Source organism: Leuciscus leuciscus (genome assembly GCF_965113295.1).
Source record: "Leuciscus leuciscus genome assembly, chromosome: 3".
In the NCBI taxonomy this organism is placed as follows: domain Eukaryota; kingdom Metazoa; phylum Chordata; class Actinopteri; order Cypriniformes; family Leuciscidae; genus Leuciscus; species Leuciscus leuciscus.
The window spans coordinates 51,459,906-51,487,861 of NC_138727.1; the positions used below are offsets into that span (position 1 = coordinate 51,459,906).

General features: G+C 37.8%; 3 protein-coding genes and 1 long non-coding RNA gene across 4 annotated transcripts in view; 2 read left to right on the forward strand and 2 right to left on the reverse strand.

Annotated features, from left to right (window-relative positions):
• Positions 1-485: 485 nt before the first annotated feature.
• Positions 486-27,956, reverse strand: part of LOC309493794 (uncharacterized protein) — a 67,234-nt gene continuing 39,763 nt past the window's right edge. The window contains exon 2 of the mRNA XM_082163044.1: positions 486-4,409. The gene's annotated coding sequence lies outside the window, so the exon portion shown is untranslated. The remainder of the gene's footprint in view (positions 4,410-27,956) is intronic.
• LOC309494392 (uncharacterized protein) lies at positions 10,737-16,970 on the forward strand. Its single transcript, XM_082163713.1, has 3 exons — positions 10,737-11,349; positions 11,984-14,053; positions 14,756-16,970. The coding sequence occupies exons 1-2, from the start codon at positions 11,237-11,239 to the stop codon at positions 13,299-13,301; spliced, it is 1,431 nt and encodes a 476-aa protein (XP_082019839.1). The 5' UTR covers positions 10,737-11,236; the 3' UTR covers positions 13,302-14,053; positions 14,756-16,970.
• LOC309494003 overlaps positions 20,931-27,956 on the reverse strand; it is a 195,783-nt gene continuing 188,757 nt past the window's right edge. The window contains exons 2-3 of the long non-coding RNA XR_014204181.1: positions 21,221-21,556; positions 20,931-21,068 (exon numbers count right to left, since the gene is read on the reverse strand). This is a non-coding gene — a long non-coding RNA (uncharacterized lncRNA). The remainder of the gene's footprint in view (positions 21,069-21,220; positions 21,557-27,956) is intronic.
• Positions 23,887-27,956, forward strand: part of LOC309493674 (adhesion G protein-coupled receptor E3-like) — a 100,600-nt gene continuing 96,530 nt past the window's right edge. Inside the window, exons 1-2 of the mRNA XM_082162864.1 lie at positions 23,887-23,917; positions 24,206-24,364. Coding sequence (XP_082018990.1) covers positions 24,303-24,364 — 62 coding nt within the window. The 5' untranslated portion in view covers positions 23,887-23,917; positions 24,206-24,302. The remainder of the gene's footprint in view (positions 23,918-24,205; positions 24,365-27,956) is intronic.

Sequence of the window (27,956 nt, forward strand, 5' to 3'; positions counted from 1 at the left end):
TTAAAGTAAATTAACATTTCGCATGCTATTTAGATGGACCATTTCCTAAAAAAAAACTAAAAAAAACCAGCATTTGTTGAGAAAAGGCCAGACAAAGGTATAAGTATATTTGTATGCTCTTTTTAAACAACTAAATAAATTATTTAAAATTAACGTTTAAAATGAAAATTTCCCCCTGAAACATATTTGTTATTTTACATTTCTTTGATACAGCAACAGAGGCTACACTTCTGAAGGGGGTGGATTGGAATCCACTGCTGCTTCAATGTATATGTAATGAGTGATTATAATCAAGGTATTAGTCAATATTTTCCCTTCTAAATATCAAATGAATTGAATGACTTCTCTGGAGATTTTACTTTGTTATAGAAGTTACCAGTGTTATTACTGAAATGTTCTTTTCATGTATTCTTTAATGTCAGTATTTGATATCTGAATGTAGCTTGCTTATTTATCCCGGCTTCCAGAAATTAAATAGGAACTGGTTTTGTGTTTGAGTTTGTCTTCAACGTTCAAACAAATAGGGGTCATTGAAGTCTATAGTTTAAGGGACCATTTCTCAGTTAAAGCCTATATTTTCCAGTTAGACTAAAGTGTCCTATCCTGAGAGAAAGAACTTGTTATCTTGATGTTTTGAGACGAGACTCCTGTTTATAGTTAGAGCCTGGCCAAATCCAACCTTGGAAATGGCTGTGTGTTGGTGTGTGTGTTAGTCTTCTTGGTTACAGGTTAAGGAACCATTGGCATTGTTGTTCGAGACATACTGGCACCCAGCAACTCAAATCTGCGACCTGGAAGGTCACGACGTGCCTAACATCAGGGTCCGAGTGTCAGCGGCATAATCTATGGAGATATGCTTCTGTCTATCTGTATATGTGTGGAAAATGACTATGTTTATCAATTTATTAGCCAATCAGAATCATTCAACCTGTAAGCAATGACGTAGCTTAGACCTTGGAAATGGTATAACTGCTGTGATCTTTGTAACTGTAAGCGGGGCGGCCTACGAACTCCTGTGTGAGTCTTGAAGCTGACTTCTGCTGATGAAACTGCAAACTATTTTCAGTAAAACTTTTCTTCTATTTTTTAATAATTCTGACTCCGGGTCTTCTTTCAAACATCTGGTCCATGGGTCCTAAACTGTTAACCCCTAACAGTATGGTGGAGAATGCGGCGGGCAATTATTCTTGGTGACACCCCTGGCAAATCAGCAAACAAGGTAGAAAGATTTTATTATTAGGATAGTGCTGTCTGAATGGAAGAGATTGTGAAGGGGGACGGAAGAGCTTCACTCCGACGAGGCGAGTGAAGAGCTTCACTCCGATGAGGAGAGTGAAGATTAATTATACTAAGTTAAAAGTATAAGAAGTCGCTGATAGCATTGTTTAAGGTTTAAAGTTAACAAGAGCAGACAGCGCAAGCGAAGCGTGCTCTGTGGGGGCCCCGCTGGGCATTGTTGGTGGCAACACCCCAGCAGAGTACGACCCTGGATTGAAGGTCCAGGGCGCCGCAAACCTACTCCATCTCTTCCATCTCAGATAGGGGATCCCCGAATTTAGTGAATCAGGCAGTTAGGGATACTAACAAAAATAGGGTTGTTTGCCAGGGATGCATCAGGAATGATCCCGAGAGAAAAAATAAAAAGTTGTGACCCAAATTGGCGTGGACCAGTATATGTAACTGTAATGTTGGAGTATACTTTGCAGTTTCATCACGCAGAAGCCAAGCTGTGTTGTTCAAAGATCGCCGCCTCCATTTCTGCAATAACTTAAGGTGAGTTTGAACTGTGATTAAGATATGGCAGACAAATTGAGTAACTTGATCAATAACCTGAACAGTCCTGAAACAAATAGTGAGACAGAAGAGAGCAAACGCTGTAAGCAGCTGTGCTCTGAAGCTCTGACTTCAAAGAAATGAAATTAATAAGAAAATGGGTAGTCAGAGTTTTGATTCTGTTTGGAAATTTAAACAACAACTTGACTGGCTAAACAAAGAAAGAAACTGAAATGTTTTAATTTTTAGCCTCGTATTGCTTCCGATAATTACAAAAAGCAAGTAAATGTAATTATGGGTTGGGGATAATTTCCTTGGACAAATGTGATTCAAGTTAAACAGAAACATTGTGAAAACCCCTTGGAATATGTTGAGTGATTTTCTGTGCAGCTTATGAAAATTAATGTGCTGCCAATGATAATGATGAAGATTATGATGCGGCTATTGCAATTGAATCCGCCACTGGTGGACTGTCAAAAGAATACAGAGAACTGCTTATCAGTGGCTCTGTTTACATTCCTGATTGGGACACACTGCTTCAAGGGTGTGCAGTAAGTTGGAGCCGTTTGCAAGCTCAATGATCAAACTATAGGCAAGGTGTCTGTTGCTGTAGTTGAGGCTGACACATGAACCCACCAGATGACAGTGTTTTAATTATGGTCAGCAGGGCCATTTAGCCAGTAATTGTAAATGGCCACTCAGAAGGTGAGAAAATGTGAAAGTAACAGAAATTTCTGGTATTAATGTGGGTTTGAAAGTAGATCAGTGTTTAAATGACGATATCAAAGTTTTCGTCTAAAGAACAAGAGATAAAAACAAGGTAAAAAAAATTGAAGTCTTAAGGGAATCCTTTTGAAGGAAAGATCTATAATAATCTAAAAAAAAAATTCATATATGAATTAATGAATACAGGTTTATGTAAAATTACAGATAATGACTAAAAATATGAGTTGCAAAATACATAAAAGTAACTAAAGGAATGATTGTGTTTTAATGGAACACTTTAAAAGGGTTTAGATGATATAGAGAGACTAATCTCACGGATGCTTTACAATGATAACTGCAAAAGATGCATCACAAGCGGAGAGTGCTATAGCCTCCTCAAAGTTAGTGTGAATACTAATTGATAGTAATCAAATAAGTAGAAGCAGTATTACTGGATTAACAGTTGCTAAATGTAAAATGTGTAGAAATGCATCTGATTAAACAAACAGCTTGTTAGTGTTTTGAACGTGGAGGAATGGTGTTGACCATGAAAGAACTAGGAGCTGATGTTTTGCTTTCAAAAGATAAGCTTGTGATTGGCAGAAACAGTTTGCTTATCAGAATCTGGTGCGTGCTGTGGCTGAAACGGCCAGTGCGACAGAGACATGATCTGAGTGGAAATTTGTAATGTCTAAATTCCCTGATGTGGGCAAAAGACAAATATAAAATATGGTTGTTGGAAAATACATGTAAATTCTGGCAAAGATGCCTAACGCTGGGCTAGAGTTAAAAGATGGTAGATTAAGTTTGATTTTAGAAGTTTGCAGTGTACCAGTCCTAAATGCTTCAGGGTCTCTCTCTCTCATTCAATGTCAGCTAAAAGCTGTTATCTGAGCCTGTGTCATAAATGATAATAAGATAATATAGTAAGGCACAGTGTTTTAGTTGAAAACCACAGATATGGAGATGTTAAAAGAAATCATGCTACAAGGCAGTTCAGATTTCATACATTCAAAGGGAAATTTGTAAATGTTTTAAAAGTAAAACTGAATGACTTTAAAGAAGTCTTAAACGATAGAAGGGACGTTTTTGACTAGGTTAATTCATGACCAGTAACTTCTTTGTCTGATTTTAGCCTCCACCATGGAACAGGGCTGATGGCTCCGGCTACAGATGTAACAGTAGACTGAATAGACGGATGTGATTAAAATTCACTGAGATTTTGCTGATTCGGACAGATTTAACAGATTTTTGTGATTAAATACTGTTGTTATTAACCTGTCTCCCTGTGTTAACACTATTAGGCAGTCCAGAGTGCTCTGGTGACTCTTGAATGTGCCTTTCCTAAGCTCCAGAAAACAACTGAGTCTGTTGGGGAAAACTGAAGAGATGGGGAAGCGCGGTTACCAGTGTGCACGAGGTGATTACTCAATGACGGGTAAGATCTTCTTTGGCCAAACGAAGGCAACCTAAGGCAGGGGGTCACCGCCGCCACTGGGCATCTCCTGATGGGAGGTGTGTTATGTGAGATGGGTATGAGAGTCGAGCGATGCCTGTGAGGCCAGCAGCATCATAATATCATTAAGGGGAGATGAGCTGTGCGAAGTTACGGCAGTCTGACCCAAAAATGTGAGTTCCTCTATACCACTCACCAGAAACCGCATTCATTGGATGACTTGTTTTTCATTGTGACAAGTGTCTGCAACTATGCCAGGGGACAACACCCTGTTGGAGATTATAGATAAAGAGCTGATGGGAATGGGCTTTCAAGAGCCAGCTGAGACCGTGAGGTGATTGTCATTATTTGTTGTGGAGACAGTAACAAAACTTAATTTATGTCAGGAACATGATGCTGGTTGCCTTATGGGCAAGGGAAAAATGTATAGAACTGTTGATATTGAAATAATATGTCTATAAGATAGTTTTAACTACTGAAGGTCATTAGACATGTTGGTGGCTAAAGATGAAGACAGCTTGTGATGAGTTAAGAGAAATTTCTGGATAACAAAGGTTAGATGAATTGAGTATTTAAACTAAAGATAACCTTAGAAATGCTCATAGCATAATGTATTTTAGATTGTTGTAATGGTACTAATTTGAGTTAAACATTTGTATTTTAAAATTTGTGAACTATTAAGGGTTCTAGACTATGATTTATTTAGTTACAGTCTTAGGGGGCTGTTGAAAAGATTATTTGTTTATAGTGAGAGAGACTGCTGAGTGGAGGAAGGGTACTCTGTCTGTCGTTCTGTTATCGGCCTGATAAAGCAAGCTGAAGCAAAATAATGATAATGAACCAAAACAACCCAGCTGACTTTTCTAAAATCAAATGAATAATGAACAGACGTGCTTTGAAACTGGTAAAGAGACTATGTAAAATTAGGTAAAATCGAAAGAAAAATGTGAAGTAAATATTTTTAGAGTTAATATAAAAAAAGTGAACATTGAAAATGAGCATTTAACATGTGTGTCTAGAATGAGTGCGTGTGATGGTGACAGCACTTCATGTCTTGTATGTGTTAGTTTGAGGTACTATTATTTCCAGATTTTGTGAATATTGTGTCATTAACCTCTGGAATGAGTGTTTTATCATTGAAGATGGGTTTAGTGAAACGACAAACTTTAAAGAAGCTGATCATTCTGAGTCAATCTGATGAAAAGACGATGCAGAACATTTGACGAGCTTTAATTGGATTTGTTTTCCAGCTCTGTCTGCTATTGGTAATTATGACTACTGTTGTCATTTATGATGTTGATCTGAATTACTCTCTGGATTAGTATTTATGTAAATTGGAATTGTGAAGTTTAAAATTGTCATCCATAATGGGGTAAAAACTTATTTATTTTAAATTTAAATAAGACACCTAGGTGGGATCATAATGGTAAACGTAAAAATAATAGACTTGATGGCAGAGAGACAAAGTGACACATTGGCTAAGTCACTATCCAAATTATCCAGAGAGAGCGCCCTCTATTTTATGAAAGGCCGGTGGGCAAACAAAGGAGGAGTGGATATAACTTCTAAAAAGTTTTATTTCTCAATCCATTAAATGGATGTATGACATTAGATGTCTAAGAAAACTACAATCTAGGTAATAAAGGTTAAAGAAGAATGCAGCTATATGGCTGTCTTAAGGGTTGAGATCCGAGTAACATAATATTTTGGTTTGTGAAAAACAGTAAAGATAAGTGGGACTGAGACAATACTGATAATATTTTTTGGATTTTCAGACTAACCATTTGATAGAGGAATACTGTGAGAAGTAGTTATAATGAAAAATAAAGTTAAAATTAATGTTATGAAAACAAGGGTATAGAAGAATTAAGAAAATACCATGATTTCCCTTAAGAGGGAACTTTAAGTGTCACTAGACTGACAGCGGTGAGAGACTCGATGGAAGAGGGAAGTGAAAAACAAAAAGGTTGTTGTATGAGACGTGTGTGGGGGGATTGTAAGAAAACAATAATGTACTGGTTATGAGGCAGAGCGAAAAGAAAGGAAAAGGATGCAGAAGGAACTGGCATGTAGGGAAATAGGGAAAGATGAGAAGAAATATAGTAGAAAAATGTATGTTATGAAAATAAAATTTCTGATAGAATGTATGGAACTATTTATGAACGCCTGTTTAGTCAAACTAAGTTGGAATGATATGAAAAGAGTATGATTAACAGGGATTAACGTGATGTAAAGATAAGGAATGAACAAAGGTTTTATTAAGTAGAATGGGTAACAGTTCTATATTTTAGTGTAAAATAATGATTGAAATGATGATGTGAATTTGTTTGTTTTTATTTCTATTTTTGAAGAAAAAAAAGTACAAGATGTTACATGCTATGTGACTGTAAACTGAAGGATGAATTCAGAAGAGACTTAAAGTACTTGGATTATGGGTTATGGATTATTATGGGTCTTAATAATTATTATTATTATTATTATTATTATTATTTTGTTGTTGTTGTTGTTTATTTTCAGTTTGACAACCATTGTGTTTTGAACCTAAAGGGTCTATAATGGTGGTAGTGAAAATAATGGATTAACTATATTTCTTAGTTCATTATAAAAGGAATTGGAAATTATAAAAACTAGTGCATGTATCCTGGTATTTATGATTATAGACAATGTCTGTATTTAGGATCTGAGTAGTGACTGCGGGTCTAGCCCATGCTAGGAATACAGCAACAGTGCTTGCTTATTTAGCCCGGCTTCCAGAGAATAAATATGTACTTTTTTGTATCAGTTAGTGGATGATAGTACCAAATTCGACAAGATGAATAACAGCTGTGTAAGACAGCTATGTCAGCAGGTTCTGGAGATCAATAATACTATGTGCTATGTGGGATATTATGTTCATGTTAAGTCTTTGAAGGAAAAAGATTGTCTGTTTTATTTAAAAAAAAAAAAAAATAATTATTAACCTGACAGAGGAGCATGTGTCAGAAACCAAACATTTTGAAGCAGCCTTTATGGAAAGACCAGATGTGGTGGTATTGGACCCCACATTGGTCTAAAACGGGGGACTGAAGGGGGTGGATTGGAATCCACTGCTGCTTCAATGTATATGTAATGAGTGATTATAATCAAGGTATTAGTCAATATTTTCCCTTCTAAATATCAAATGAATTGAATGACTTCTCTGGAGATTTTACTTTGTTATAGAAGTTACCAGTGTTATTACTGAAATGTTCTTTTCATGTATTCTTTAATGTCAGTATTTGATATCTGAATGTAGCTTGCTTATTTATCCCGGCTTCCAGAAATTAAATAGGAACTGGTTTTGTGTTTGAGTTTGTCTTCAACGTTCAAACAAATAGGGGTCATTGAAGTCTATAGTTTAAGGGACCATTTCTCAGTTAAAGCCTATATTTTCCAGTTAGACTAAAGTGTCCTATCCTGAGAGAAAGAACTTGTTATCTTGATGTTTTGAGACGAGACTCCTGTTTATAGTTAGAGCCTGGCCAAATCCAACCTTGGAAATGGCTGTGTGTTGGTGTGTGTGTTAGTCTTCTTGGTTACAGGTTAAGGAACCATTGGCATTGTTGTTCGAGACATACTGGCACCCAGCAACTCAAATCTGCGACCTGGAAGGTCACGACGTGCCTAACATCAGGGTCCGAGTGTCAGCGGCATAATCTATGGAGATATGCTTCTGTCTATCTGTATATGTGTGGAAAATGACTATGTTTATCAATTTATTAGCCAATCAGAATCATTCAACCTGTAAGCAATGACGTAGCTTAGACCTTGGAAATGGTATAACTGCTGTGATCTTTGTAACTGTAAGCGGGGCGGCCTACGAACTCCTGTGTGAGTCTTGAAGCTGACTTCTGCTGATGAAACTGCAAACTATTTTCAGTAAAACTTTTCTTCTATTTTTTAATAATTCTGACTCCGGGTCTTCTTTCAAACATCTGGTCCATGGGTCCTAAACTGTTAACCCCTAACACTTCCCATCCCACCCCAACATAAACCAAGTACATTAGTACAAACACATCAAAAAGTATAGTACCATGAGTACATAAAATATATTTTCTGCAATTACATGTAATTCTTTTTTGTCTTTGTATACTCAAAATAGAAAAAGTCAAAGAGTCTTCCCAGAATGCAACCTATGACGATTCAGATCCCAGTACATCACATGATTTATCTAAAGGTAGAATTGAATAAATGATTTAACTCTATGGGGTGAATTCACTAAGAATTAATTGCGCCCACTGACATTTTTGTGTCAGTGCTGGTTTATAGCCAAATTGACAAAATAACTATGCAAATGGAAATTATTATTGGATAAATTACTGCTGCCATGATCTATACAGAAACTTCCTTTTAATATTTTTCACGATAAATGTATTATTTTAAATTATTTAAGAATAATTTGTCAGATATATAAATGTTGTACTTGTTGAACAGAAAAGAATGACAATGACTTGATTTAAATACTCAGATTGCAACTGCTTTAAAACATTCTACTGGTGCCTACTAAGGGTGCTTTCACACCTGCCTCATTTAGTTCGGTTGAATCGCACTAGAGTTCGTTTTCCCCATTGGTGCGGTTCGCTTGGGCAGGTGTGAATGCGGCAATCGCACTCGGGTGCGCACCAAAAGCGGACCAAACAAGCATACCGAGACCTCCTGGAAGAGGTGGTCTCGGTACGCTTTGAAACGAACCCTGGACAAACTTCGTTTGTGGTGAGAACGTGATCCGACCTCGAACAGAACCAACTGCCAAAGAACTGCGCATTTCTGGACTAAGCCATTTGCCGTAGTCAGCTGCACTGTGCATTATAGGATGAGGAGAAATGTTTGTTGACAGTTTGCAGCTCGCGGACAAACTTGGAATTGTGAGGAGATGCGGAGCCTGATTGAAATTATTATTAACATTATTTTCGAGCTGCATCCTCGGTTCATTCTCAAATATTATTGTTTGTCTAAAGTGGTGTAGACAAACTATATGAAAAAATATGACGAGGGATACATTCAGCCCACGCAGTCGTCTCTCCGTAGTAAACAGCGGCGTGTTGTCTGCCGGATTTTCCACCTCTTTGTTTACTTCCGGGAGTTCTGTTGAAATTTTCCCGCACGTTAATTCTGACCAAACGAAGTGCGGTTATGGAAATGCGTTCCGAGTGATGTGGATGTTGTCACGTGACTGCATTTTGGTTCGTTTTATCAACTCATAAACTGATTCGGACCAGAGCGATCAGTGTGGTGTGAAAAGGAACCAAAACGCCTTAAAAATGCTACAAAGTATCATTTTTCGCCCTTGGTCCGGACCAAATAAACCGGACTACAGATGTGAAAGCACCCTAAGACAGGTTTTTGTAGTAAAATATCACAGGCAAAAGTGGCACATCCGTTTAGTGGATTCGTCTCAATATGATGTTTTTCAAAGTTCAAGTCGACAACTGTGTTTTTATCATGCTTGCAGATCTTGATGAATCACCCATATTTAAGTATGTGTCTGTGGCAGAATATATTACTGAAGGTAATATTTAATTTGTATTCAACATCTGTAAACTTTATTTGAATTGATTTTAGATTGAATTGAAAGTAGCTGATGTTAGAAGTTAGATGAGGCAATGATAATAACATTGCGTATGCCGTGTGGTCAGCCCTTGCAGATGTTTGTCTCTCCTCTAAAAAAGGTATGTAATGTTATACAACAAGCACTCAACTTTGAATTATCCTGTGTGGGAAAAGGTATCTTGTATGGACAAATTGATTCCTCATGATATGACCTATTTAACAATGTTATTTAACAGAACTTACGCTCTATGATTGGTCAATGAACTGTGTGTGTTTTTGACACTTCAGAACACAATCAGTTGTCATCAGTCGTCACATATCACAACGTAATCGCCTCAATATCTCACCAAATATATATAATTAAGTGAATATGTTTCACCCTTTTGGTGTTTTATCCAGTTAGCACTTATTTATTTCCAACGCACGGGTCGGGTCATGCAGTACACTGCTAACCGCACTTTTTGAAACTGTAACTCTCGCGAAACTTACTCTCATTCATTTTTTATCGACATAACATCTCGTTATTACGAGAAAAATGTCGCTTTACCTTTCATATAAAACCCTGATTGCCACAAGATCGTATGTCACAGGAGTTGCATCTTTTTCTCACAAGATGTTATGAAAAGGACTGACTTAAAATGAAAAGCATTTCATTTTTGCTTTTTCCAATCGATATTATTTATCAGGACTGTAAAAACAAATAAAAAATAACAACAATAAAATGTGTATAGTTACATTACCGGTCTGTAAACTTTTTTGCTCCACAAATGTCCACGTTAACGTCTGTTTTAAATAGAACTTTTATAGAATAGAGCTTTATTTTAAGCTAAGTTAAGCCCAAAACACAATTTTTGTTAGGAAAAAGTTACAAACTGCTTTCATCACCCTGGACAGGTCCCATCATGTGCAGGTTTAAATATCAATAAACCTAATATTATCTCCTCTATTTAATTTGCAAAATCTCTGTAATTTATGTGACCTTAAGCCTATGAGTTTCCTCACAATATGCAACATTTAATCAACAAACAGAAATCACTGCAGTTTGCCTACCCACACGGGCTAAGGTTAGATCAAAATCAGACTTACCTTTGTCTTTGAGAAGATTTTAAAATGGTATATTATTCCTGAATAATAAGCAGTAGCAAGAAACTGAACATGTCCTGCGAAGAGGGGGAAAAAAAACGTTTCATGGGAAAAATTTCCTCAGCACAGTCGTTAAAACAGACGTTATAGAGTGCCGAAGTTATGACGTCACTTTGTAGGCCAAAACGCGGAAGTGAGTTAGCATTTTAGCACTTCCGGTTCCCTCGCCCTAAAGTCTATGGGTTTTTTGAATGGGTTTTTGCTAAATCGCCTGAAATAAGGTCTGTGGTTAACAAAGCCTCTAAATATTTTCACGTTTTGATCTATGACATAAAACACACCAGTTATAACCTGCTTGTGATTTTTTAAACTTTATTGTGTCTTAAAAACGGTGGTTGCTAACAAGTTGCTAAAAGGGACTACATCCTTTGGCGGGGACTTTAGACGTCATCATGACAAACAGGAAATCTCTCACTAGCCCGTGTTTCAGCCTCACGTTCTTAGAAGTTTACCTTTCAGTTAATATACATAACGTTATATATTTAGTCTTTTCAAATTGTAGTTTTTCCAAATATTGTTGTACACAGAATTCTGTGATATTAAGGTAACCGATTACCATTTCTTTATTTCTGTGGAGAGACTAGTTCGACAATGGTGTTTTGTTTTGTCCCGAGATGCAACCACAAGTCGTCGAATGAAAGATGCTCGTTTTACCGTTTTCCGTCCGATGTTACCCAGCGGAGAGTCTGGGTTCGTGCCGTAAGGTAAGCTCACACAACGATGATTTACATGTGAACACCGTATTTACTGCCTTAATGTGGCCACGACGAAACTTTAATGGTGCATATTGCTTAACATGCCAATGTAAGAATAAACGTTTTCATAACCAAATCAACAGCTAAAATACCTTTTGTCTTTCTCTTAAAATATCTAAAAGCTTGTTTACTTTGCCACTGTTTAATAGATTAGATCCGCTGCAGTTTTATTAAAGGCTAACGTTACGTCGAGAAATGTGTTCAATTAAAATATTCAAAATAATACCTGGTTTATTGACTTTTATTGTAACTTGTTTGGATATAATTATAGAAAGGGTGGGTCCTGCACCCTGATATTTGTGAACTTGGCTTTTACCCACTTATAATAATATGATTGTATTTGTAAACAGCATTAGCCTAGTTAAGGCATTAGGTAACAATGATATTAATCTGAGTTATTTTAGTAGTAAATGTTAACTATATTTAATGTGCTATATAAACGTAGACAGATCAATGAAGAAGATTAATGTAAATGCTGAAAAACTCCATTCTAATTTAATACAAATATTTTATTGTGTGATTTTAATCTGTAAAGGTGTAACTTCCATAAAACTAACATTGCATATTTTGAATTTATCCTTAGACGAGCTGACCGGAAGCCCAGTGTCCATTCTCGCATCTGCAGCTGTCATTTTCCTGCAGGGGGAAAAAATTTCCCTGTTTTGTTTTTATCCACAAATGATGTTCCCACTGGACAAATTTTGGAAGATCATTCATACTCCCTGAGACAGGATAGCGCTGATGTGCCTAAAAATGTTCCACCACCCATGGATGAAGAGGAGGAAATGGCTACACAATTTATGGCTGACAAAGATGATGAACCATCTCCGGCTGATCAAACCCTCACTATCAATTCTGAGGAACAACCAAATAGTAGCACAACTAAAGAAGAGCTGCAGTCTGAACGAAGAAAAAGAATCCAGCTTGAGATTGAGTTAGAGCATTCCATAGCAGAGATTCAGTTTCTCAAAGACAAACTCCAAGGGCAAACGAGTTACTGTCATGACAGGTATTCAGCCTCTCAGATGAGTGAAAGTGTGATTCGGATGGAGACAGGATTGCCAGATAGAGATACTTTCAGTGCTGTGTGTGAATATGTTGCTCGTTTTGAGGATTCTATTACGTACTTTGCTGGATGGAGACCCAAAGAAATCATCCTTGAGGACCAGATTTTCATGACCTTGATGAAAATTCGCCACAACTATACACACTTACACTTGGCTGAACTCTTTCACTGTAGTACAAGGACTGTAAGTAATGTATTAATAACATTCATAGAGGTTTTTCACAAGGTCCTTTTTAAGGATATAATGAGTACTGTTCCCAGCCGGGAGAAAAACCAGACCTGCATGCCGTCTTCATTTCTACCTTTCCAAAATTGCAGAATGATATTGGATTGCACTGACATCAAAATTGCTATTCCCAAACAAATGGATACACAGAAAGAGACCTATTCTGCATACCGTGGCATGCACTCCTTCAAAGTACTCATTGGGGTGGCACCAAATGCTGTGATTACATACTGCAGCAAACTTTACCCAGGATCTGTAAGTGATAAGGAGATAGTACTTCATTCTGGTGTTTTGAACCATTTTAAGCCTGGAGACCTGATTTTGGCTGACAAGGGATTCCTAATCCACAACATTCTGCCAGAAGGAGTCACAGTAAACATTCCCCCATTCCTCAGTCACGGCCAACTGACACACAGTGAAGCACATGCTACAAAGCTGATTGCACAGAACAGAATTCATGTAGAGAGGGCAAATGGCCGTTTAAAAGATTTTAAAATTCTGAGATTTATTCCATCTCACTTGCGGCACTTTGCAGATAAACTGGTTCAGGTATGCTGTGCACTAGTGAACCTCCAAAGTCCTCTCATAAAAGAAGTGGCAACAGAATAGTGCAAAAACGCTCCTGCTCTCCATCCAGCCAGAAACATCAGGCTCCTGCTCTCCATCCAGCCATGCTCTCCATCCAGCCAGAAACATCAGGTTCCTGCTCTCCATCCAGCCAGAAACATCAGGCTCCTGCTCTCCATCCAGCCATTAACACCTGCTCTCCATCCAGCCATTAACATCAGGCTCCTGCTCTCCATCCAGACATTAACATCAGGCTCCTGCTCTCCATCCAGCCATTAACATCAGGCTCCTGCTCTCCATCCAGACATTAACATCAGGCTCCTGCTCTCCATCCAGCCATTAACATCAGGCTCCTGCTCTCCATCCAGCCATTAACATCAGGCTCCTGCTCTCCATCCAGACATTAACATCAGGCTCCTGCTCTCCATCCAGCCATTAACATCAGGCTCCTGCTCTCCATCCAGCCAGAAACATCAGGCTCCTGCTCTCCATCCAGACATTAACATCAGGCTCCTGCTCTCCATCCAGCCATTAACATCAGGCTCCTGCTCTCCATCCAGCCATTAACATCAGGCTCCTGCTCTCCATCCAGACATTAACATCAGGCTCCTGCTCTCCATCCAGCCATTAACATCAGGCTCCTGCTCTCCATCCAGCCAGAAACATCAGGCTCCTGCTCTCCATCCAGCCAGAAACATCAGGCTCCTGCTCTCCATCCAGCCATTAACACCTGCTCTCCATCCAGCCAGAAACAATGGATTTCCTGACGTTTCTAATATTACCTCAATGTAAAGGTTAGTAAGTTTATTAGATACCTCTATTCTCTCATCGTTCAGTTAAGCTCAGCCCAGCTTCTATTACACTGTGTCTACACCAGGTGGGATGTGACACACAGCTTGTTCTAATGGGATTTTCGCATTGCACCGCAACCTCATACAGTAAGAAATATGTCAACAAATTTTTTGATTGTTCAGATTTTTTACCACTATTTTTTAATTCTTAACAAAATTAAGCATAACACCACATTCAGGACACTCCACCCGCCAAATAATACATTTTAAGTTTACCCCAAAAATTAAGATTCTGTCATATCATTCCAAATAACTTAACAATAACTAACATTCATTTTAATAATAACTATGTACATTTTAGCCAACCTTCTAATAAACAGTTCTCTTTATAAACTATATATATATTGAACAATATTTACAGTTTACTTTTGTGCCAGCTGTGGAAGCATGTGGGACTTAAAAAAGTCTTCCAGGACTTGCAGGTTTGATTGCCAAGTGTCATCTCTGGATATGGGGATTATGACACTTTGTTTTGTGGTCCACACAGTGAAGTAGCAGGTTTCTCTTGCAGTGAGGTGAAGCTGCCCCTGTACTTGATGCCAGTAGGGGTGGTCTCTGCGCAGGCTGTAAACACCCCCTTCCATACTAACACAGAAGCCCTTATTTTGCACTGCCTCACTAATTGACTTTTCTCTTGCATCGTAGGGACACTTGGCCTCCAATATTGCAGATGACCCCACCAGACCATCTGGAGATGCTCCCAACACTCCTGATGGAGACAGCCACAAGCCAGACTCCTGGACTGGCATCTGAGTTGCTGTGGTGAATGCCTGGATGGCTTCACTCTCGTTCACAATACCCCACTGTACAGACAAAACACCCTCTAGGGCTTGTTGCTTTCCCAGCACCCTAGCAAGAAGTGAAGCAGTCACACGCTTTGACCTAAGGACCGCTCCAAAGTTGCTGGCAGTCAGCCTTCCACGTCTAAATAAATGCCAGTTTGGATTGTTGCGCTGACCAGTGGTTGCCACCTGAATAGCCCTCCGTTCCTCCTCTGACAAAGCCATACTGGCCAGGATAGCTTCAGACCCCTGCTGACCTACAGACTCTACAATTCTAGGAACAGAATGTGCTTCCAAGGTGTGAGGATTCTCTTCAGGCTCAGGTGAGAGAAGCCAGGACATTCCTGAGAACCTGCCCCTGAGTCTGTTCCTCAGCCAATCACGATCCTCTGCTGTTGGCTCTCGTGTCAGTGGGTTATAAGGCTCATTCGGTGGAGGGAACAGCTCCTCTACAGAGTGTGTGCTCTTAGCTGCTTTGGGCTTCTTCCACTGACATGTGGTGTCTGTGCAGCTGAAATTGTGGATGGCAAAGATGGCCAAAGCAGCTGCATGGCTGCATTTGTATTGTCCACGTGGGCATTCACATTGTGTAGCAACAATGCCATCTTTCCCTGTAGAGACCTGTCATGTGAATTATCAGTTTTTGCAATTAGTATATAGTTTGTTTTCAGTTTACTTATTTTATGAAAATAAAGATGTTTACTACAACTCTTGCTGTAAGGTTTCTGTGGCTCAGTGATTAGAGCATTTTGTTAATTGTGCAAAAGGTTGCGAGTTCAATTCACAGAGAACACGCTGATATGTATAGCCTTAATGCACTGTAAGTCGCCTGTCTGACAAATACCAAAAATTAAATGTTAAACTATTGTATACTACTTGTATACTATTGTAACTACTACACTCCAGTCAGCTCACAGTAATGTGAATGTGAGATAAAATTTACTACACTGGCTCTCACATTGGGGCTTGTGGATTACCAGGTAAAAATATATAGAAAATGTTAACAAAATGAGTATATATGGTTTATTTAGGGAACATATATGGTTTAATTATAATATATTATAATAAGCATTTGTTGATGCTATTGGACAATTCTCTTTAAATTCAACATATATAATTATATACAACTATTATATTAAATGTTTGGAATTTAACTGTTTTATGCTTGTTCAGAGATTATTTGTATAGTTATCTTAAATACATAGAACACTATTATAACTCCTCTATCTCTCCCTAGTTTTACTTACCGAGACTCGATAAACCTTGTCCCTCATGCTGGCCCTTACAATACCGACAAGTAAACCAGCATCTAAGCTGCACTGTTCTACATGTCCAGATTTATAGTGGTTCTCTCCTCGATCTATGGTTTTTCTATCGTCTAAGAAAAAGGACATAAGATTGGAAATTGATACGGCCATAGTTAACGTTAGTGCTTCTGAGATGGTAAAAGCGCGCGCGGTTTTTTTCTGGCGAATTAGCAAATGGTATGCAAACATACAATCAAACATAATACAGTGAGAGATAATCTTTAAAGTTTATTTGGGGCACAATGATCAGGCATAATAATCTTAATCACAAAGAAAATAATATTAAGGTTTATATAAACTAACAAAATAATAAACGAATAAATAAAACATTAACAAAAGATAAAAAAAAATCTCGGAGAGGCACGCATAAACAAAATTAGTTTCTAACATTTTTGGAAAAAACGAATGGGCAATATTTCTCATGAAAAAGTGGATAAGTGTTCATACACAGCGCAGAGTTTGAGGAAGCTTGATGATGACGTTGATCCGCGACCATGGGGTGCTGTAGTCCGTTTATAGCCTACCGTTAGCATTTTATATCTGACGGCTTTATTTAGGCTTCAAAATGTATACATTTTGGATTAACTTGTAAAGATTATCTTGATAGACAAAACGTGTAAGGGTCACAACTCTTTGTTGAACACAGATCTTATTTTTTGCGATTTTCCAAAAGTCTATGGGGAAAATGCATTGCTTTTTGATCGAGGGAACCCATGCGCCGCTAACTTCCGGGTTGGCCTACAAAGTGACGTCATTACTTCGGCACTCTATTTTAATATACTTAAAGGCGGATAATAACAACCAATCAGCAATCGCTCCTTCGGAGTCATTTCGGATTTGTTTTACTGTTGCTACGGGGTTAAGGCAGAGTTATGTAGGCTACTATCAGACAAATTCACGGTGCGTCAATTTCATGTAGACGTTATCATATGCCCTATAAGGAACAATAAAAGCTTGCAGTGAGAATGCAAAAAAAAAAAGCACATTTTTATCCCAGCCAAGTGCCCTTCAAAGACATAATTGCGACGTTTGGACCAAAAGGCCAGTTTATAAATTGCATTATTTGCAAAAAATAATGTGACAGTTTATCATATCCCTTATTTTGCCTTTTTTTTTTTGTTTGTTTTTTTGCCTAATACAACTCTTATTTAAAGGTTACAATGAAAACAACTAACCTGTTGTTTTGTTGTTGTGCTGTTTCTTTAGGATCGACTGCCAGTACCTGCAGAATTGGAGTAGTTCGCTTGTTCTACATTCCTCGAAGTATTCCCTTTCTTTGTTCAAACAAATTATAATTGTGTTACAATTATAATTAAAATGTTAATGTGTACTGTTGTTTTCAAAATAAATTAGCTGAATTTACCTAATTTTGAGTATGCATTCATCATTCAGCAGATTTAAACAGTCTTTAAATGAGGTGTGGGCAAATGAGGACACAAACTGTCCGCCTTGAAAATGACATATTTAGTACCAGCACAGGACGTTGTCACAACGTCGTGCTTACTAACTGGTAACGTCGCAAAGTTACGTTTGTCACAACGTCGTGCTTACTAACTGGTAACGTCACAAAGTTACGTTGTAGCAACGTATCTGGGAATTTCACTTTTCCGGTTGCCACGACGTAACTAATTACGTCGCCACGACGAAAGTTTGGTCACCAGATTACGTTGCAGTTCCGTAACAGTTCCGTATTTGTGTTAGCTGGGTAGCTTATCTGAGCTAGAAAAACAAACCAAAACAAATTCACATTTAAATGTTAACGATTAGCACGCGGCTAGCGATCTTTTATGAGCATCTCAAACAACATAAAACAATCTGAATCTGTGTCTATATGGTATCAAACAGCAAGAATCAGGTTCACAACTCCGATTGGTTTTAAAAGAATGGTATTTCGCGCCATAATGAAGCTAGCACAATCAGCATAACACTCGAATTAGTATTATCATCCTTACCGGAGATTTCTCGGGGAGCTCGCAGAGACATGCGGCTTAACTCTCACTCACACAGCTTTCAACCTAATGGACACACAATATTTCAATATTTGGTACGAGATTTTTCTTTGAATTTCTATCCTTCAGAGGATATTTTTCATACCAGTCCTTGTTGCTTTCTAGCAGCGTCTTCACTGGAGGAAAGGCGTGTTTGATTTAATAGAAAAAATTCCCTGGGGTGTACGCGCCACCCTCAGGCAGAGTAGAGAGTTGCACTCCAGTAACCTTGTGCGGGTTACATATTACAGTTTGGAAGTAACTTGCACAACACTGTTCACAAAAGGACTAAGAGAGTAAAAAGAGCTGATCTTGTGATCAGTGATTTTTAAAGCGCGAAGATGTCACACCCTCTGGAGGTGTGTGAGCCAATCAGAAGGTTTCCCTTTGGAGGGACATTTTTATGACCCATTGTGTTCTAGCAGGGCATTTGAATATGTAATTTCATTGGGTGTTTAAGAAAAGAATCTATAAGATTCTTTTAATACTAATGCGTCACAAAGTTAGCAAAATGTAATGTAAATTAACAAATCGGGGACAAAGATTGGAGTATATAAAGACCAGACATGCCACACATATGATATTGGTTAACCATAGTGTGCAAAGTCTGAAACATTAACTCAACCGTTTACAAGAATACATTGGCCAAACCACATAAAAGGAAAATCATAAGATGGAAAAATTAGATACACGTTTATACATTTCTCAAGTGGTTATATATAGAATATATAGGATTAACAGGGTTTATTTCTCCTTCTCAGCAAGAATTGAGTAACAACTCTCTGGAAATTCCTTTTGGGGTCATGAAACTTCGAGTTTCGCCAGTGTGTTAGCTTCACTTGTGATGTTAGTTTTGGGGGAAGTTTCATAGATCTTTGTTGGGCAAGGCCGTCGCTAGTGGGGTGAAAGGTGGTGACAATTATAGGGGCCCCCGCTGCCCAGGGGGCCCCACAAAATCCAGCAGTTATACTATATAGGCCCCGGTTGTATGAATAATTATAATATTTATATTAGTTGCATGCCTGAGATTTAAATGAAAACCACAAAAACATACAATTTGGTTAAATATTTTTTCCAAATATCTGCTTCTCTTACCTCCCTAAAAATGGTTTAGTCCGATCTAAAGTATTTATTAATTATTTAGTCAGTGACAAACATCAGATGGACCCAATAAAATTGTAAGTCCCACCCCAGCTCGTGAACAGAACCAATCAGAGTTGAGGCGGATGAAGTTGGTGGAAGAGCAGGAGACTGACTGACTGAAATTTTTTGGGAAAAGAAAACATAAATCAGGGTACCAGAAACGACATGAACAGAATGAGAGGGAGGCCAGGAGAGTTGTTGTATCCCAGTCGATCAAGATGTTCTTAAAGACAGGTTGCATTGTTATTTCGCTGGGAACTACCGCCGACTAAAGCCTGCCGGGTCCTGTCACTTTTCATTATCGCTGCGCACCACAATCGACCGAATGGTTACGTGGTCAAAAGTTCTCTTTTTACACTATTGTACATAGAGTTAAAAAAATGTACATGAGTCACGACGCATTGCATTATGCACCGGACCTGCCGGCTGATGAAGTATTTATTACATCAAGAAAACACGGATACAACACACTGCACTTGGATGAATACATTTATTAGATTTATTTAATAATATTACCAGTTCCATATGATCTTTATTAAAAAATAAGACAATAAATGATTTAATTTTTTTTATTTGACTGCATTCTTGTCGATTTCTAAATGTTTACTTTTTGATTTATGAATTATAACAGACTGATGGGGGGGGGGGGGGGGGGGGGGCATTATTTTGCTATTACTTTTTTTAAATTGGTTTTATTATTATTCAACAATTTCTTGCTTTTTGTTAGTTTTTATTAGTTGTAATTTTATATAAACATTTAACTTTTAAAATAAAGGTTTTACAACAACATCAACCATCTTCTGTTATATTTGGGCCTCCATGCTCATCTATTTACAGTATATGATATTGGTGGAGGGGGCCCACATCAATATTTTTTCAGGGGGCCCCGAATCCTCTAGCTACGGCCCTGTTGTTGGGAGAGTGAGTTTGCTGGATTATTCATTAAATAAAATGAATAATGTGTGTGTCTGATTGGTCCAGACGCTACACTATTAATTTAAAGATTGATCTCAACGCAAATAAAAATCATCTCACATGTATAGTAGCCCTACCTGAACTGTGAAAGGACTTTCTGTTCACATAATGTGCCTCATGTTCTCCTAGAGCTGTGGATTGCAACATGTGTGCAGTCTATTGCTCCTATGACTCCAGGGAATCCTATCATAGTTAAAAAATAATAATAAAATTTAAAAAAAAAAATTATATATATATCTGCTGCGATCAGTGGCGCAGATACTGCGTTCTCTTGTGGCAACAGAATCAACGCTTTCAGATTAACGGCAGTCTCAAATTCTGTCTGTAAATATTAGTCTAATGTTATACTGGTCTTATTTTATAGCTGTCATTTTATAAATTAATTTTGATCTATTATCTCTTACTATTAGTTTCTTCTTTTTATTATTGTATTGGTCTTTCTTTATTTTTTAGACCAGTGTGTTATATATTATACTTGAGAGTATATACTCTGTATATATGACTACACTCTGTATAGACTCTGTATGACTCTATAATTGCTTTTCTTTTAATCACATCTATTATTGTGCATAAATATTTAGTGTGTGAAGACAGTAGATGATTTTGTAATTACACTTATTGATATTAAAGGGTTAGTTCACCCAAAAATGAAAATTCTGTCAGTAATTACTCACCCTCATGTTGTTCCAACCGCGTAAGACCTTCGTTCATCTTCGGAACACAAATTAAGATATTTTTGATGAAATCTGAGAGCTGATCACTTCTCCGTAGGCTGCTAGGTGGCCCAAACTTGCTGGCCCAGAAAAGTTATTAAAGAGATCGTTAATATAGTCCAAGTGACTACAGTGGCTCAATCTTAAGTATATCAAGCGACGAGAATAGTTTTTGTGCGCAAAAACAAACAAAAATAACGACTTTATTCTCACTATTGGCCGACGCTGGTCATGTGTGTGATGCGTGATGACGTATAACACAGACGCGCTGCGCAAAAACACTACGAGGCCCAGAGAGAAGGAAATGAATAGTGGAATAAAGTCATTATTTTTGTTTGTTTTTGCGCACAAAAAGTATTCTCGTCGCTTGATATACTTAAGATTGAGCCACTGTAGTCACTTGGACTATATTAACGATCTCTTTAATAACTTTTCTGGGCCAGCAAGTTTGGGCCACCTAGCAGCCTACGGAGAAGTGATCCAGCACTCAGATTTCATCAAAAATATCTTAATTTGTGTTCCGAAGATGAACGAAGGTCTTACGCGGTTGGAACAACATGAGGGTGAGTAATTACTGACCGAATTTTAATTTTTTGGGTGAACTAACCCTTTAATCAGTAAATCTATGAATGTTTCATTTTATTTTTTTCAGCATTTTTGAGTTGCTAGTACATACGAAGAACGATCGGATTGATTTTATTCAAAAACCAATTTGAATTTTTTTAAACAGATCCATCATGATAATAATATTAAAGTTTTAATAACAAACATGTGACATGTTAATCTATTCACAAGATATTATAAATTGCAGCTTTTAAGGAATCTCTTCAGAATCTGCCTCTTTCACTTCTAGGGCCCTGTTTTAACGATCTGAAATTATTTTCATCTTGTGGGCGGGTCTCGGCGCTGTTGCTATTATACCGGTGGGATAAATGACTCTTGCGCCCGACGCAAATCTAAAATGGGTTGGTCTGAAGTAGCTTCATTATTCATAGGTGTGGTTTGGGCGTAACGTGAAATAAACCAATCAGAGTGTCATCTCACATTCCCTTTAAGAGCAGGCGCACTTGTTCTATAGCGGATTTTGTATAGCCTATTGTAACGGCGGATTTGCCAGGCGCACGCCAGGAGCGGTTCACAGCCGAGGAGACCGACGTCCTCGTCAGGGCCGTAAAACACAGAGAAGTGACGTTGGGGATGGAGAAACACATCCAAATTAACTTCGGTTAAACAGGCGTATGATAATTTGGGTAAATGTGTAAGCTAGATGTATGCTTTTATAATAAACTATCTATCTATCTATCTATCTATCTATCTATCTATCTATCGTAATAATGTATGATTTGCAAAAATGAAAACTGCTGCTTCTGTGTAGATGAGAGAATCAAAGTGTATGCGCTTTGTGCACACGCTACATTGATTATGGCCAAGCATGCGGCCTTAAAATAGCATATGAATAACATGCGCAACGCGCCACTGACTTTAGACTAGGTTTTTTTCGGTTAGTGGCGGAATTGTTTTCTAAACCTGCAAAATAGCAAGAAGGAACGTTTGCGCCGGAACACGCCTCCTCTTTGCGCTGAACCGCCCCCGGGAGCGCAAGTGTATTTCTTAGTTTACCGACGTCGACGTGCGTCTGTGGAGGGAAAAGTCCGCTGTGCGCAGGTGCAAAATAGGAATGATACATGCGTCGCTGTACAAAGTCAATTGCGCTGGGTGCAAGATAGGGCCCATAATGTTTATAGATGCTGAAAAATCATGAAAATGAGTTGCTTTGTTGTGTACATGTTCCTTTGTTTTATTGTATCGTATGTTTTGTTTATTTTATGTTATTCTTTGACTTTGTTCAGCGCTTTGGTCAGCTTTGCTGAGATAAATGTGCTATATAAATAAACTTTACTTACTTACATACTTACTTTTTACCCCTGTTGAATAAACTTGGCTGAAAAAATAAATGGTTAAATAATATTACACACATTTTTAAATATATATTTTTTTTAAGTTTAACATATGGTAAACTTGGGTTGACTCTTTTAAGATTTGATACTGATACAACATGTAAAGTAGTGAGATGAAACTGATTATTTGTCAAGGTTCCTGTTTTCAAAACATTATCAAATGGCACATTAAAGTGGCACATTTCCAAAATAAAAATTATCATAATTTACTCACCATTTTGTTATTCCAAAGCTGTATGATTTTCAATATTGGCCTTCAAGTGGTTCATGTTAAAAATCAGATAATTGACAACAAGAGCTTTATGTTGTAGTGTGTTTGGGAAACCTGGTTTAAAATGTGTTCAGAATTTGAGAGATTGATTTGTTTATATAAAGAAATGTATGTTTCTGTAGAACTATTTATGCATTTCATATTCGCATAAACAGACTCCAATGGACTTATTAATACTAGGACAAAATATTTGTTGCAAACATTATTTTGCAATGTAGAAACAATGGATTCCTATAAATTCACAATGGTCATGAATATTAGACATGCTAAAGTTTGTAATGAAGAGCAGTTTGATGAGCTTTCGGTCACTCTTCCTGGGCTTTAAAATTACAGATGAATGTGAAGCTGTGGTCGTCTTTGCAATCCCACTTTTGCAAAACATCAAAAATATGCATAATGACAAATATGAAGGTCTAAGATGATATAAAGGTCTAAGGATACAGATAATAAAGGCCAAGGATAGATTTCTTTTTAAAATTTGCTTTAAAGCAAAATGTTTTTGTAAATGGTGTGCTTTCCATGTACATTTGAATGTAAATTTGAATTTAAGCAGGAAGGGTTGACAAAATATGTTTGTTTCCTCTTTAGATGAACAGAAAACTGCGATATAATCTTTTGACACACATATTTATGTGTAGTCAGTCTAGTTGGGTGAAGAAACTCAGATCAGGTGAGTCTCTCTTTACATGCTTAAATGAGAATTTAATGCTTTAATGAAACTATCAATCTACCAGTTTTTGCAGTTTTGCAGTTTTGTAATTAATAGCTGGTTGTGATAACCAGTAAGATAAAGTAGTTATCTTAAAAAAAAAAAAAAAAAAAAAAACGAAAACATTTCCAGTTTTGGTGCTTTTAGATTTAAGCTCTTTTGACATGGTCAACCACAATGTACTTGGAGAGTTGTGTTGGACTACAGGGCACTATTTTAAAATGGTTATTTTCTTTTTTGAACAAACAGATGTGGTGTACCCCAGGGATCAGTTCTTGCAATGATTTTATTTTCATTATAAACGTTGCCCAGTGAGATCGATTTTTTTAGGAAACGTTTCATCTTTATGCTGACAACACTCACACAGCAAAATCCACACTACAGAGAGATTCTGCTTGTTAACAGCAGGTATTCATCACTAATGGTCAATTACTTCATTATCTCAGTTACTGCAACACTGCTTCAGTGTTACTCTAACCCAGGGATGGGCAAACTCGGTCCTGGACGGCCACAGCTCTGCAGAGTTTAACTTGTTTAAATGTCATCCAAAAATGGTACGGTAACGGTAATAGCATTGAATCAATGTTACAATGAGATGTTGGTTCAACATCATGTTTCCACTCTCAGAAAAAGAAACACAACAACTATAACAGCCTGAAATAAACTGGAAATAAAAGAAGACAATACATCTCTCAAGATCTCAGCAGAAGTTATTTGTGAGAATTAACAGAGGTTTAGATGGCAATGTTTTATTGAAAATGTTCAGTGTTTGCTTTAGTTGGTCAGTTTGACTCTTGGCTTTTAGGTGAGTTTGGTCTTTGTAACAGTCTTTACTAAAAAGTGCTCACGTCCTTCGCACCGAAGTTTCGAAACTGTTAGCAAAAGGGGCTGTAGAGCCAGTCCCTTTATCACAAAGCGAGTCAGGCTTTTACAGTCGCTACTTCCTCGTTCCAAAGAAGGATGGCGGCCTCATGCCCATCCTAGATCTCAGACACCTGAACAAAGCGCTTATGATGTGCCCGTTTAGGATGCTGACAACCAAACAAATCCTCGGGCAGATTCGCCCAGGGAATTGTTTTTTCTCAGTGGATCTGAAAGATGCTTATTTTCACATTCAGATAACGCCCAATCACAGGCCATTCGAGGGGCAGGCTTATCAGTACACAGTCCTACCGATGGCTTATCTCTAGCACCCTGTACATTTATGAAGTGCATGGATATGCAGCTCTCACCCCCTTGAGACAACTGGGAGTGCAAATGTTGAACTACCTCGACGATTGGCTGGTTATAGCCTAATCGGAGGCGCAGTTAATAACTCACAGATCCTGGCTCCTCAGCCATCTACGATGCCTAAGTTTCAGGATCAATGCTTCCAAAAGCACACAGTCTCCCAGCCAGAGTATTTCCTTCCTGGGAACAGTCATGAACTCTATACAAATGAGAGCACGGCTTACGTCAGAGCGCGTGCTCACCATTCAACGCCTAGTGGCATCGTTCAGAGCAGTCGCCTCTCAAGAGATTTCAGAGGATGTTAGGTCTCATGGCCTCAGCATCATCAGTACTCCAGCTGGGTCTACTGTACATGCGTCCTCTTCAGCGCTGATTAAAGCCCTGTGTACCGGCTCACACATGGCGATCTGGCCACTTAAGCATCAAAGTGAACCACGGCGGTATCAGAGCCCTGGCTCCTTGGAAAACAGCCAGCTGCTACCAAACCGGCGTGTGATTTTTAAAGAGGAAAGTTGTCTCGACAGATGCCTCCAACCTAGGTTGTGGGGCCCTTTACAAGGGCAGGCCCATCTCCGGCCTATGGTCGAGCCCGGAGAGACTCATACACATAAACTAATTATTAATAAAAACTAATTAATAAAACATAAAATATTTTTGCTAAAAAAAACATAAAATGGAGACAATAATGGAGACATGAAAATACACAGCAAAATCACTTAATCTAATTCACTTTTTAACACTCTGTAGTGTGGACACTGTACACTGAGGGGTGTTCATTTTACACTGGGCATTTTGCTGTGTACATTACAGAAAATACAATAAGGAGCCGTCTGCTCTCTTGATCAAACTAATCGTTCTGTGCAGGCTTTTAACACTTCAGATAATTACAACATGGCGTGAATGAAGGGAAGAGTGGAGAAAACTGACAACGGCATGTTTCTGTAATTAAAATCGGACTAGTCTACACAGAAGCAGCCTTTTACAGTTAAAAAAATACAACTTTATTTTCATGAGTGTGTCAGTGAATTATTTTATTTTTTTCACGTGTCAGTACGTGCTTTCCGCTGCTTGTGAGTCTGTGCAGATTTTTGTCATTTTTGACAGGAATGAAAACAAGGCTGTGATAGATAGAATACAGTGCATTATCTTTTACTGATGTTTAACAACATACCGATAGTTCAGCTGACTAAATGTCTTTAAAGGGACTATGTGTAGCTTTTTAGGTATTTTATTATCTAAAATCAATATTTTTATTCATAAATATGCCCTCAATGGTGTACAAATACCTATGCCAATGATCAGACTAATCCTCGTAAACGAAGAATTTATTATCTTTATATACATGGGACGGGTAAGTCCACGGAGGCTTCTATGTAGTTCCGCCATCTTGAAAAACTATAATAGCAGAGAGGGACAAAAAGTACTAGGCCAAGGCGTTTCCACAACGCGTTTTCTTTCAGAACCAGCGTCACGTGACTGAAGTCAGCAGAAGCGGAGGCGCAGAGCAGTGAGAGGTGCTTGTCACTGCACCGGCAAGTTTAAAAGGCTGCACTGCACGGTTATTTATACACCGTTCATTCATACATGCTGAGTCACAGGATAAGGAGTCCTCGTCGTCGAAAAAGTTCAAAATAGACCGTAAAAGGAAACGTGACCGGAGATTACAAAAACAAGGGTTAATGTCGGGATAGCTAACGCAGGAGAAAGCTTTCAAAAGAGACGCTGAAGTTTCCTGCTTTCTTCTCGACAGGTAAGTCAATGTTACGGCCTTAATTACAAGCTTTTTTTTTCATTGCTTGGTTGTGTACTTTATCGCGAAGCAAAGAGGACACGGAGACTGACAGAATAGACAGAGCAGGTTAACTTACTTATGATATAAAAAAATATCAGCTCTCAGATTCTGTCACTTTTATTACAAAATTCAAACAATATTGTTTTTTTTGGTGCTTGTAAATGTGACGCGAGTCACGACGGATCCCTAGCGGCACGTGAACCGATCATCTCTAGTAAATAAACACAAATGAACAATGTTGAAAGATACAGTACAACTTACCGAAATGTATATTCCTCATACATTATATCAACCAATCAATCAAACAAATGGTAAACAGCTGGAGAACAATTATGTATGTCACAACATTTACCTCAGGAAAGCCATTTAATGACCATAATAAAGGCTAGCAGTTAGTTGGCTAGAAAAAAAGATCTATAAAGAGTATTTTGCTAAATATGTGTACTATATTACATATTTATTATATTTTTATTTATATCATTAAATAAAGTTATTATAATTAAAAAAAACGCATTATATATCTTTCTGTATGTTTACAGCATTAGGTGAGTTGTTTTTTTCTTGAGAAAAATTAATGCCTATCTTGTGTAGATACCCCCCCACCCCCCGCTTCTCCATAAATCTCACTCCAAGCAAAACTCAAAAGTTGGCAGCTATGTTATATAGACAGTAGAACATTTATAGTTAAAAGTAAAACAGACTCTTTGATGAATAGCAGCTATTGAGTAAAGTAACGATAGAGAAGGCTCTGATGATGATGATATCTAACAATGCACGTACTTCAAAAAATATAACGAGTAAAGAAGGCATTACTACTAATTACCATAGTTAATGTTTTTCACAGTCAGTAATTGATAACTAACAATCTTTTTTTCGTTGTTTCAAGTTTCAGTTTGTTTTAAATAACAAACCTGTTCACCAAGAAAAACTCGAAGTGCTATTATAAGACATCCTGTCATAGCTTTTTGGTACATAACA